Below are 13,841 nucleotides of genomic sequence, written 5' to 3' on the forward strand. Positions count from 1 at the left end.
GAACAACAGAACATAGAGGAGTCAAGGACGTATGGAAACTAGCATTCTAATGTGACCTGCGTCACTTCACACCCCAGACCACTTCACCTCTGTCCCCACCATTAAATTGATGTGCTTAGCTCCAACAGTAACCTCGGGATATTGGAACAAGGGGCAGAAAAAGAGGGTTCTCCAGTCTCAACTTACGGCCACTAAGATACAGAAGAAGGCTGAATTTAACTCTATTGCTCTTAGAAGAAAGACTTCAATACTTTTTAATTCTCTTCCCCATGACCTACATGCCATATTTTTCTATTTTACCTAAGTGACTCTAAGTCACTTCAAAATACAGGTGTATTTATAACAGATATATTTAAAACAGACAAGGAACTATAGATGGTATTTAAAACAGAGAACGAAATACAGATGGCATTTTCTCCAGATTCTCTAAGTTCTATATTTAGTACATGGTTGGAAAGAAACCTAAGTGGACTTCATTAAAACAAGGAGGAAAAAGGTATTTCCTATAATGTACTGCCCCCTTCCAACCGCCGGTGCTTCATGCCTATTTAAACATTTCTATCACATCCATATTTGGGCTGAACTATAGTGTTCATGGTTCTCTGTGAAAAAGCATTTGTCTATGCTAGTATTTCCTGAAGAATCTCCCCTCAAATATGAATTCCTCAGGATATCAATAGATGTTACTTATAAATAGACAATTAAGAATGGGTCTGTCCTCAAAAAAGTTCAAGGAATATTGGGTAAAGTTTTTTAGATTTAATTCAGGACTTCTCAGACATTTTAATGTACTCATTTGCTATGTGAGTTGGGTAGAGATGGTATCATTGGACTAAGAAAACTTTTTGTCTCAGAAACACTTATGAGACCCATGTTCTGGAGAAATCGCTTTGGAGCACTCCAGCCTAGGTGAATTCTTTTACATGGAGATTGTTTCTTAGAGGGCTTGCACACGACTTCAAAAAGGCAGCAGATCCCTTTGAAATCAGTTGTCCCCCCATGCAAGTAAGCCTGCTTCTCCAATATGAATTCTGTAAATAGGAATGAACATGCTTTTTCAACAAAAATATTGTAATTAAAAAATCACAAGAATATATAACTGAACCAGTTATCTTATTAAGAAATCTACAGAAAGAGATACAATGTACAATAATAACAAAGGGAAAAAAAAGCCTAGGTTTCTACTGGGATCTCTTTTTAACTTCTTTAATTATAGAATGAAAGGATTGAGCCAATCCATTTTTCCCAAATTTGCCTGATCTTAATAATAGGCGAGTAGAGGTTGAAAATTGAATGGAGATGGTTAAAAATTCAGAATCTTCAGGCTTCTTTGAAACTTACTGAATTTCCAGGGAGTGAAGGGGCAGAAAGAGATAGACATAGAAATAAGAAGGGAGAGAAAGAGAGAGAGAGAGCGAGAGAGAGAGAGCGAGAGAGAGAGAGAGAGAGAGAGAGAGAGAGAGAGAGAGACAGAGAGAGAGAGGTGTTTCAGATGATTCCATTGATAAGGAAGTATTGAAAAAAACCTGGGGAAGATGATATCTAAGGTTCCTTTGAATTTTAAAATTCTTTGATGATAAGCTGCTTTTTAATGAACTCTTTCAAGCAATTGGCTTTCAGAGGGTTGATTATCTAACTATTTTCCATTAGAAGTGTGATTTGCACAATATGGAGAAGTAGAGCTAGAAGGGAAAATATCTGACCCAAAATTTCACGACCTAGATAAACAGTGGGAACCTTTTATTGTATTTTATTTTATTTCACTTTCTTATTTCTTATTTCCTAAATAAGTTTCCATGGTTGAATTCATTTCCTAACTCAGGAAATAGTTTAGAGTCTTTTAACATCACCACACCTTAGACTGCCTGGGTATGTAAATACGCCATGTCTGCTCTGGAATTTCCATACTGATAAAAAATCCTTGCCCTATTTCTTATGCTGTGAGACATGAAAACCTTGTGCTTGTCCCAACCTCAAGGCCGTGAGGGCAAATGAGCAAAGGAAATCTCCCTTTAGGGCTTCCTTTCTGTCTCTGGGTCTGATTTTAGCCCAAAGCTCACAGTAAGTTGGGGGATAAAAACTGAACCATCTTGGCAGCAGATATCTACAATCTTCATGCATCTCTGCTGCCATAGCAACCCGGCTATTGCTATGTATGCTAAGCTAAATTATTTTTACCTGTCTTTTCTGACCACTGTTATTTTACTTCTTTACTTCAAGCATCTATTTTCAACCTGGTTTCTTTGGCTGACAGAACTTTTAAAGGAGGCGATATTTTTTTCCTCCCTTCATTTTAAAACGTGAGATGAACGTATACAACCAAACAGCTGCTTTTGAAAGCAACTGTACATAAAAGCTTGCTCGACAAGCTATGGCTTTTAATCAGTGTCTACCAGGGTTTTATATGGATGTTATTTCTTCATCATCTGGAGTGTGCAGAAGCATGACTTTAGAGCTAGTTAAGGTGTTTTACACTGAAATGAAATTTTATTTTAATTTAGAATATGTAAGCAAAGCAAATGATCAGTTTTGATATGCATATAGTATTCAGTGAAAACAGAAAACAAATTTGTTGCTTTTGTAAATTACACATTTCTCTTTTCAAAATAATGAACAACCTTATTTTATATTTAATATGTATATGATATACAGCATTCTTGATGTAACCAATTGCTACTTAACTATCTTATAGTTACTTTCTATTTATCCATCATCATCGACTAGATTATAAAATATATTTAATTGCCCAGAGAAAATTAGACAACATAATCTCAAAGATCAAAAGATCTCAAAGATCAAAGCTTTGCATTCAATAAAAGGCCCTTGAAGGCAAGAACCTTGCTTGACTTAGACAGTTTTGTTTCACCATTTGTGGGTAAAATTGCAATATTTCCAGAATCTCTCTCCTGGCCTTAGTGTATCACCATATCAATAGGTGTTTCCAAGGAGTGGAGAGAGTAGTTCATCTCCATAACAATAGGTAATTACAAGGACCAATAGAGCATATCTGGACTTGAGAGGTTGGGTGGGGCCTCTTTTTCTGCAGCCAGGTGGTGAGAGACATGGGAGAGCAGAGGTGGATGAATGACTGCTTGTAAGAAATAAATGGATTTCTCCCACTTTATTTCTCCCTTTGACTGATTTCGGTTTCAAAGGTATTTTCCTTCAGCATTTCCCCCTCTCCCTCAGAGTTACAACATTGTACATAACATTTTGACTTACATTTAGTAAGCCCTCACAAATATTGAATCCATAATTATCCTGATTAATGTGCTTTATTCCTACTTGCCACATCCACATATATTGTTTTTCATTTCAATTTATATGTATAGACTGAAATCAAATCCACAATATGGGAGAAACATTGGGTGGGGATTTCTATTTTGCTGATCCAAGTGTTATAGTTTACTTATTTCACAAATAACAGTATGCTAATGAAGGCAAAACTAATGTCATGTTAAATTGGAAGTGTTCAGAGGCAATTTGGACTCTGGTATTGCATTTCAAGTTTAATTTGGAATTTTGTGATTATTACTATTTCTGGCAGTTCAAGATGATCTGTACAGTTTTGTTGAGGTTAGCATGATGCTTGCATTAGTTTAGGCAAGCAATGAAGTTTAGGAAAATACTTGAAACACACTGAAGTAATACTGTGAATTTTGTTTTTTGGAAATTTCAAGAGCAAAGCATCAAAGAGGATTTATACAAATAGTTGTTGAAAATAGAATTTTCAATCAAGTGTAATTTTTCAATCATGATTGTGTTAATTTTGAATTATAATAAATATATATTTGGTCTTCCTGTTGCTAGCACAGAGCTCTTAAATCCTAGGAATTTTCTAAGTGATGAGAACCAGAAGGGTGTCCTTGGTATGTTAATGAGGTGACTTGGGTAAGCCCCTAGGTCACCTAAGGTCACCTCAGGAGGAACAAAGCAAGTTGGTTTGCTGGGAGAGTGATGGGCTAAGAGTGGGCATGAAAGCTCCCCACCCCTTTCCCCATACTTTGTCTTATGCATCTCTTCCATCTGGCCATTCCTGAATTATGTCTTTTCCTAATAATCTGATAAACATAAATAACTGTTTCTCTGAGTTCTGTGAGGCACTCTAACACATTAATCAGACCCAAGAAGAGGGTCATTGGAACCTCCAGCCTGTAGTCAGTGGGTCAGAAGCACAGATGACAACCTGGACTTGCAAATGGCCTCTGAAATGGGGGACAGTTTTGCGGGACGGAGCCCTTAACCTGTGGAATCTGATGTTACCTCCAGGTAGAAGCGTCGGAACTGAGTTGAATTTTGGGAGACCCAGCTGGTGTCAGACTCTGAATTGGACTCAGTGTTGTGACGACATCATTATTGAAAAGTCTTGCTCTATTTAGAACCACTTTTAATTTGTAGTTGTGTCTGGAAGATATTTTTTAATACTGTCATTGAAGAAAGTTCAGGATTAAATTTATCCAGTGTGAGGGAAACCACAGAAAGTGTTAGGAAATTCCTTACTATTAAGCTTGAGCTGATAAATAATTTCTTAACTTTATTGAGGCATAACTGATATACAAAAATTGTATACATTTACAATTTTAAACATTACCTAATAAAATGAAATCTGTGTTCTCTCTTCATTATAAATTAATCTCCATTTCTAAAGAAGTACTAAATTATAAATACTGTTTTGAATTTCTTTCAAAAGTATGTATAAAATGAGAGTCATTGAATCACATGAAGAGATAATGAGCATATTTACAGTGGACAAAAGTGGAAAATAAAAAGCCATAATCTTTGAGCTCTTGTTATGTCAGTATTATTGGTGTAATTCTGCTTTTCCTGCAACTGAGTGGCATTCCACTAACAAAAACAAAGTCCTTTATCCTGATGTAAAATTAGCATAAGAAAAATTAGACCTTAACACAAGAGCTAGTGCTGAAATGAAGCTCCCCTGTTAGGGATTGCTTTCTTTGGCTTTTTGGAGTTTGAGGAGGCCTGGAGAAAATCTACCACATTTTCTTCCCTATTTCTGTAGATTTACTTTTCTGATAAATCACTATTAAACTTTCAGATTAAGATTTTGGGTATACAGACGAATGTTACAGGTATATCCAAATGCCCTGCTAATTTCTGAGTAGACTGAGGGAACAAATAGGGCAGCAGAACAGAATCACAGGCAGGGCATGCATTAGCAACTAGTAACTTCTCTTTGGGAGTCAGATAACCTTGGTTTAAAGGCTACTTTTACCATTTCCTATGTGATCTAGACCAGTTGCTTCCTCTTTCTAAGTCTGATTTCTCCTCTATGAAATGGAGGTGATAATAATCGTACCAAGTCATAAACCATGAAATCACAAGCAGCATAGAACCTGGCAGATAGTAAATGTTCAATCAATGTCAACTATTCTTCAGTCTTCATAATTCTATTTTCATGCCAATAATATGCTTAAATGAATCCCCAGAAATGAGAATCTATTCTGGCTTTAGAGTTCTATGCAGATTTCAATATTTTTATGGCCATTTAAACATTCAGAAACTTATTTCTTATGACCTAAGTCTCTGCAATTACTCCTAAACTATTTTCTTGAGTTCTGTCCTTGTGGAGCTACAGGGAATTACACTTGTGGACTGTCAGCGATTCTCCTCCCATCATCTTCTCTCTAGATTAAAGTCTACTGGTTCATTTAGCCCTTCACATGTCTTATTTGTTATGATCATAAGGGTTTCTATTAAATTTACTAGACAGTCCCCTTCAGTAATCAAGTAGTAAGACGTAGAACAATTTGGTCATAATTCGAGCAGTACTGAGTGTAAAGGAAATACAAACTATCTTAGTTTTATAATAAACCTTATTATGTCCAGCATTTATTATAGTAACACTTGTAAATGCTAGTATTATATATTGCTATATAGTATTTCTCCAAGTTTATAACCCCTTGAGTATGGTACTAAGTTTTATACCTCTGTATCTCTACTGCCTACCCAGCATATAATGCATATTTAGTAAGTGTGCGTGCGTACATGCGTGCGTGTGTGTGTGTGTGTGTGTGCGCGCGCGCATGTGTATGACTGATGCATAGTCTGAATTACTATCTCGGTCTTTGTAATGGGCCACCGTGCTTTGTTCTCCTTCCTTAGAACCTTCTGCTCCTCCCCCGCTGCATTTTTATGGCGTGGTCATCAGTCATGGGGCTACACTTCTTTCACCTCAAGGATGAGTGAAGGACTCAAATTGGCCAACCAGAGTCCACCTTGAGAATGATTTGGACACTGGAGGATCGAGGGCCCTGTTCACCAGATCACCACCTGTGAACATTATATGGGACAGAAGAGTCTGAGGGCCTTGCTTCCATCAAATGGGGAGCGAAATCAGCAGAGAAGAAAGCATGGCTGAGACAGTGAGCGAATGCTGTCATCTCTCCAAACAATGAATGCAGCCACCGCCCAAAGCCAATGTGCTCTTACACTTTCAGGTCATGTTACTCCCCACCCCCAGTAAGCTGCCCCACCTCCTTTCATCCTTTGCTGAAGGTGGTTTCAGTTGCACTTCTGTTATTTGCATTCTGTTACTATACGAGCTGGTAAAGTCTCATGGGACTGGCTGATAACTGATTTGGAACCCACAGGGCCATCTTCTTAAACGCTCCTGACACTTTTATGAATGTCCAAGAAATGAGTTAATACAAAACTGGTAAAAGCTGAATATGACAACAAAATGATACATGTTATCCTGAAAATTAACATAACATTTGAACTAGAACTGGCCTTGTGGAAGGATGTACAACTGTTCAAAAGTCTGGTTTACCTTTATTTAAAAGGGGGCACATATAGCCAAGAATCTGATCCTCAACTGAGAATCACAATTTTGCTGTGGTAAAAGCCATTCTTTGTTCTTTACCTACCCAACTTCTCTTTCAATACATTGTTTTCTTCCCACTGCTCCACTCGAATTTGGTAGGAATTAGCTAACCAAGGCCCTGTCCCTCCAAAGTGGACCCTATTACATATCAACCTGTACCAGCTGGATTGTAAGTTGAGGAAAAAAAAGACCCACTCCTTCTGACAGTTATTTTCTGTATTCTTCAATGAGTGGAGTAGATCAGATAGGATATGACATAAAGAGCTGCATCAGTTCAGAGGTTTGGCCTGAGACCAGCCAGTGAAAGGAATCTGTGGACCTGAAACAACAGCAAGAATCAGAATTTTGCCTGAGGGGAGAATTTAGGAGGCAAGCATTTGCTTTGGGGGGTTTCTGTCCCCCAGATTTACTCTTGCTTTATTCCATCCAGTACCTTCAGTGGTCCATTTCTGAGTCTTTCAAGATTTTTCTTATGTTTTGTATACTATGGCAGGCACTAGTGATGCAGACCCATCCTGCTCCATTCATTTACTGGTACTCACAGTGCCCACTTGAGATACTAATTTCTAACCTCACAAACTTCTCGAGCTTCAAAACTCATCTAAGAGTTTATAGTCTGCAACCACTATCCCAAATTCTCAATATAGGTAATGTTTCCTCTCCCAGCACCTCTGCACCCTGCGTTTAATCCTTCATACTACACTGTAACAACATGTACTTGTCTCCCTCTTTTCTTGAAGGCAGAGAATTTAACATTTCCCATGAATTCTCAGAATCTTGCACTGTACATACTAACTCAATAAATGCTTGTTTAGTGTACAAATGCAAACGCATGAATGCATGCATGAATGAATGAACATCTAGGTCTCTAGGGTTCTGAAGATTCTCACTCTAGCTGAGAAGGCAAATAGCTAATGGTTAATTAGAAATTAGTGTATAATAGAGATAAGATCCAAATGATGAGAGATCACAATATGAAAGATTAGTCATTTCTTTCATTATGTCTTTTCTTTTCTTAATATCTGCTCTACTGTTTGTGTTCAGAGCAGTATTTAAACTCACTGTTGAATGATCTATAAATAAAACTCTGATATTTTCTGACGATATAATTACCATACAAATCTATTAATGATGTAAAACAAATAAAAACAATAGATAAAGAAACTACTGTTGGCTGCCTATAGCAAATATTGTGAGAATATTCCGCCCCCAACTCCCACTGCCATGGAAATATATTGACGAGGATAATTTCCACACAGCCAAATCTTTGGGTTATTGCCACATTATTTTTAGTGACTAGGGGACAAGTGAGGTTATATGTTGTGAATGTGGGAATCCCAGAGACAGGTACGATCAGGAAACATTACACACACTACGTGAGAAAAGAGTTACAGGATTGCCCTGCTTTCCAGGATTTTATTAAACAAAATTTCCAGAGACTGTGTCTACAGGAGGAAATCCTTAACATGTTGTCTCTACCTTGTTTGGTTTGACATTTAGACAACTGAAGGCTTGGTTACCGAGACCTAAAGGCGGCACTAAAAAGAAAATAAGAGTCTTCTTTCTTATCCTCTTCTAATTACCAGTCTCAAGTTTTTTCTAGTCCCTCATCATTTCTGGCAAGAAAACACAGTTGCTTAAGTTTTCTATCCGCTTCCAGAATCTTTTTCCTATCATTGTATCTTTCAAAAGAAAAAAGAAAAAGTGACCCTGTTTCTCCTGCGTCATATTTCCCTGACTGGGGTATTGAGGAGAGGGGTGCTTGACAAATTAGGTGAAGTATGAGCAGTTCTAAGAAAACTACGGGTCCTTTTGGTGGGCCTCAGATTCCCCAAGCGGTGAGCAGTGAAAAATATTTTTTAAAATGTTGTAACAAATACTGTAAGATTATGGAGCTAAAAATAAAAATCACAGGGATTTTAAAGAGGAAGTACGAAACCTTAAACAAATGCCAGACTTTTGATGGTAGAAGTTGCATTTTACTCCGATACCCAAGGCACTTAATATGAACCAAGTGGTGAAAAACCATCTGGAAACGTCCACCTATAACATGCCCTTGCCCCGTCTAGTCTCTGCCTGGCCCAGGAAACCACTTGTTCGCAGAAGACACATGGACTTCTGGGCCTCCACAAATTTGTTCTTGCTGTTTTCTCTACCCAGGATTCTCACCCTTCCCTTGTCCAACTGGCCAACTTCTCTTTTCCACTTCCTGTCCTCTCACCCTTTCTTTCTCCCTTCAGTAAACATTTCATGATCTCCACTCTGCCATGATCTTCTACTGGGCCCTGGCAACGTAGGGATGCTAGGATCCTGCAGAGATGGTGAGGAGGGCAGGGAGGCAGTCACACAAGAAGATTAATAAACAGAACAAAATGCTTGTTATGCACTTAGCGCTGATGAGCACTTACCACACATCATTCTATTTATTTCTTACATCAACGCTGAGAAATAATTTTTGTCATCCCTAAAACTTGCCTCAATGGCCCACAATAAATAGCACTTGTCTCCAAGGTAAAAATAATTGCAATTAAAATTCAAGCTGTCATTACAATCAGCACACATAACGTGGGGGGCAGGGCACAGGGAAGGCAGCACAGCACAGAGAAGACACGTAGTGACTCTATAGCATCTTACTACACTGATAGACAGTGACTGTAATGGGGTATGTGGTGGGGACTTGATAATGGGGGGAATCTAGTAACCACAATGTTGCTCATGTGATTGTATATTAACGACACCAAAAAAAAAAAATTCAAGCTGTCAACACAGTGTCAATTCATGAATAACAGCAGACTATTCATTTACCACTATTAAGCCCAGTTTACTAAAAACAGGTTAAGAAAAGCAAAATGCCAAGGCTGGAAAACCTCATTACTACAAAAATATCAAAATATATACTGGGGTGTGGCATATATGATTTCTCATTTCAAATAAATATAGACTGCTAGGTGTATTTACAGCTGACTCGTGGTATTTCCATAGTTATTTCAGCTCATGCATAAGAAGTTATTAATGGTACTATAGTGCTGTCGGTGGTGATTATAGTTACAGAAAAAAACTTTATTAATTCAAAGCCTCCAATGTTTAAGATAGAGATTGGGGCCAAGTTTACCTTTATAATTTTGACAGTTTATGAAAAGATTTGCTAAGCCAATATAGTAAGTAAATTGAAAAAGAACCATTTACTTGACACAAATTTTAGAGTCATGAATTCACAACACTATAAATTCATTGTAAGCCAAAAGTCCAGTATGGCTTAGGTTGGTATTTTGATAAAATAAGTACAAGTTATTGTTATTTATTCTTTAAAGCAGGACTCCTGCTATTACTTCTTCACTCTAGTTCAAATTGCAATAAAATATTGCAATAAATTACAAAACAATAAAATACTGTTCGTGTGAAATATATTATTTACTCTGATGTTTCTACGTCTCAGCTCTTTTCCCATGTCCACTACCTTATATCTGACTCTACTTAGTAAAGTACAAAAAAAAGGAGGCCACATTTAAGAGTAAATTCCAATTAGTGTCCTAAAGCTCCAACAAACATTATATTAAGCTCCAATCCATTATATTAAGACATAAAGCTTTAATAATGCAAGAGTTGGCAGTAAAACAATAAACGTCCACTCATGATGAATAGCAGGTTAACCACCTCTGCAATGAAGGGAACAACACCAAATTAGCTGATTTTTGCTTAGTCTTGTACTCGATAAAATCACAGTCTACAGTTTTATTTATGTTACATTAGAGGGTCAACCAAGATCTCAAGATAAACTGGAGTGCAATAAATGGCTTACCTCTCTTGCTAGCCATTCAGAGGAAAAAGAATGTGTTTTATGGTGCAGAAAAGAACCTTGAAAACAGTTGAAATTGACAGTAAAACTGTGTCCTACCTGTGTAACTTTCTCTGTCACATTGTGTGTTCGGTCTTTAACCTTGGGTGCAATAATGGTTTTGTCTGAAGAAGGAGGGGATGTGTTCTTTTTTTCAGTTTTGACATCTGAAAAATTCAGAGTGAGCTGTGGAATCTTGTTAATGGTGCTGTACTTGTTGAGGTTTGAATCCGATGTGGATCCCAGGAGGCTTGACTTGATATGATTAAAAGGCCCTAAAAAAATTGGAAAGCATTGTGAAAGCAGAGCAGAAGAAACAGGAGAGAGAGACGGTCCTGAATGACCTGCTGGTAATCCGTGACTGATCTGACTCTGATTCAAGTGACTGAATGCAACCAGCTGATACCTGACAGGAGTTAGGGTCACCATCTGCCACGTGGGAGCAGTGTACGCATATCCGTGGATAAGATGGGTCCTCGGCGTGCAGTCAGAGGGCAGATGGAGTCTTTAGCCCTTACTTCGCATCATTCATTAATGGCTGGAATAAAAGGAAAACCTCCACTCCCTACTGCTGGCCACATTCTACCTTCAAAGTTTCTCAAGAATTTCTTTTTATAATCCCAGGGTTATTCAAGGAAGGACTTGCCTATGGTTAAAATTATGTTGGCATGAAACTTCCAGACAGGCTGTCTACTCTGCTCCAATTTGTATCATCGCCCTCTCTGTGCCATACCAACTGACAAACCAGCTGGGTTCTTCATCTGTTTCTGTTACCTGCATGGGACAGTCCACAGAGTTTCTAGGAGACTTAAACCCAGACAGAAGCATTTCAGGTAAGCCTGAGAAGGCAAATGTCATTTCTTTTTTGGTGAACACTGTGGAAGTTTCTAGGCTCCTGTGCGGGATAGTAATGCCTTTACTATCTCTTTTAATTTCTTTTATCCTTTACTTTCTTCTTTTTCCTTAAATTTAGGTTGAAGACTGACTACTTTTTCAGAAGAAGAAGAAAAGAAGAGCTTCTACAAAAACCATCCCAGAAGAATGCTTTGGCAAATACAACTTACAATTGAAGTGACCATTGCTGGCTAATAGGACATGCCTAGACACGGTAGGACCTGGTTACTTTCTTTTTTTATTTTTTAGAAATCATATTGTACATTAGCTCCTTAGAATGTCTGCATCATAGAGCTGGAAGTTAGTTCCCTCTGACCAGTGACCAGCCCTAGTCACTTCTCACATTGCTTTCCTGACTGAACTTGGCAAAGTGCCAGGACTTCTGGGCCTACTACTGAGGATGAGCTCAGCCTTTGAGATGAACTGATAGTCAGTTGCTTATGGAGTCAGGAAATGCCCCAGTTTCTTGAACAAGTGATGTTACTTTAACCAATATGTTGCATCAGGAAGAATTTTATAAATATCCTCAGCCCACAAGTGTTGTAGACATGTTATCTTTCTGCCTCAGAGAGTGTTTAAAACATGCAAACCACAAGAATGAACTTGGTGAGCACATTTTGCCTTTTGTTATTTTTTTCCCTGTTCAGAATGAAGCTATAGTATTTACTGATCAAAATGTACTTTATGCTCCAAGTGGGGTATAAACCCTTGGAAATGAGATCAGTCAGTTCAGGTCAAATATAATGCTGAGAAAATAATTATCCATCACTTAGTTCATAGTTACCTTGGAGAAAAATCACACTATTTTTATTTATAAAAGTTTATGTTTGGGTATTATAAAAGTTTAAAGTGATTTTAAGAGAATTTTTATCTATGTAGCAAATACCATGTGTTTCCTTAGGTGTATTTTTGTTCTTTCCGTGGGTTTTATCCATGACGCAAACAGAGTCCATGTAAGTGAAAAATATCGTTGAGCTCTCTGGGCATTTAATGCCCAGTATATTCTCATTTGCATATAGATTCTCACTCTTTTCTATTTATATGACAAGGAGAGAAATAAAAGCCAAAGTGGTACAAAATTCACCCATCCTTCAGCTAAATCTCTGACAGAAGCTCCGTTCTCCAGGTCATTGTACAAGTCTCTACCTCACGCTATTAATTTGCTGTTGTAACATACTGGAGAGTGTTTCCTTTTCGGTGTCATTTATGGCTACATTCCAGGTCTATATCTTAATATTTAAAATTTATAAAACATTTCAGGACTTCAGCTTTCTTAGATAGGAACTCTAATGTCGTATTTTCACTCCTTAGATAATTTTACTGCACATGGGGATCCTTACAAGAGATTACAGGAGATGGAGCCCACATATATAGTTAAATTGTGTTTAAAACACTAAAGCTTTTTTTCAATTTTCATTCTCTATCATCTTTATGTTGGACTTCTATAGCAGACTGCAGAGTTGTTTTAAAAATTGGGTAAAAGCATGGATCTCTATAATGTCATGGTAGTAAGGTGCTGTTCAATATACTTCGCTTGTCATTATGACCATTTCCAATAATCTCCACTGAATTGGCTGCACTGATAAGCAAATAGTCTCAGAGAGTACATCTCCATAGTGGTATTAGTGGGGGCATTTTTGTTTGTCACAATGATGGGAGGTGGCTATTCCCTCACCTTGAAAAGTTCCCCTTATATCCCAGTGAGCACTCATGTAGGTGAAAAGCCAGTTCATAATAATCTCAGTCCTCAACCTAACCATTTCAAAGGGTACAATGTGCTTTTAACATGATTTTAATATGCATTGAACTTTCCACAGCTACAGCTACCAATGTAAAGATTTTTACATTGTTTTGTTCAGAACATAACCAAAAGCTGTTCATTTTGGAAAATAACATCACTCGGAGCTCCACTACTTGTGACTGTTGGGTTGCAATGAGAAATTGCAGACATCACGTTATAGACTGTGATGGTACCTGCCATGTGAAAATATGCAAGTGAAGAGATTTGGGTCTTTTTTCTAACAGTGTTGGAACCAAATGTTATTAAATTTGTAGAGAAATTACAGGAAACACATTAAAAACTATTAATAAAATCTCTTTAAAAAATGTCTCATATTGTTCTCCTGCACTTGTAAAGGGATATGAAATAATTCCATGGGGTAAAAGCTAAATACTTGAAATGATTTTTTCTAGGATTGCCTGTTGGTTTCAAATCTCATTCTAATGACCCCCTAGACATCTGCCACCCCTTCTCCACAATGGCTTGAT

The 13,841-nt window shown here is 37.6% G+C and overlaps 1 protein-coding gene across 2 annotated transcripts in view; it reads right to left on the reverse strand.

The window, feature by feature from the left end:
• Nucleotides 1-13,841, reverse strand: part of KCNH7 (potassium voltage-gated channel subfamily H member 7) — a 434,910-nt gene that overhangs the window by 117,185 nt on the left and 303,884 nt on the right. For both annotated transcript variants that reach the window (XM_073241556.1, XM_073241555.1), the window contains one exon: nt 10,740-10,954. In XM_073241556.1, coding sequence (XP_073097657.1) covers nt 10,740-10,954 — 215 coding nt within the window. The remainder of the gene's footprint in view (nt 1-10,739; nt 10,955-13,841) is intronic.

Source organism: Manis javanica, chromosome 7 (genome assembly GCF_040802235.1).
Source record: "Manis javanica isolate MJ-LG chromosome 7, MJ_LKY, whole genome shotgun sequence".
Lineage (NCBI taxonomy): Eukaryota > Metazoa > Chordata > Mammalia > Pholidota > Manidae > Manis > Manis javanica.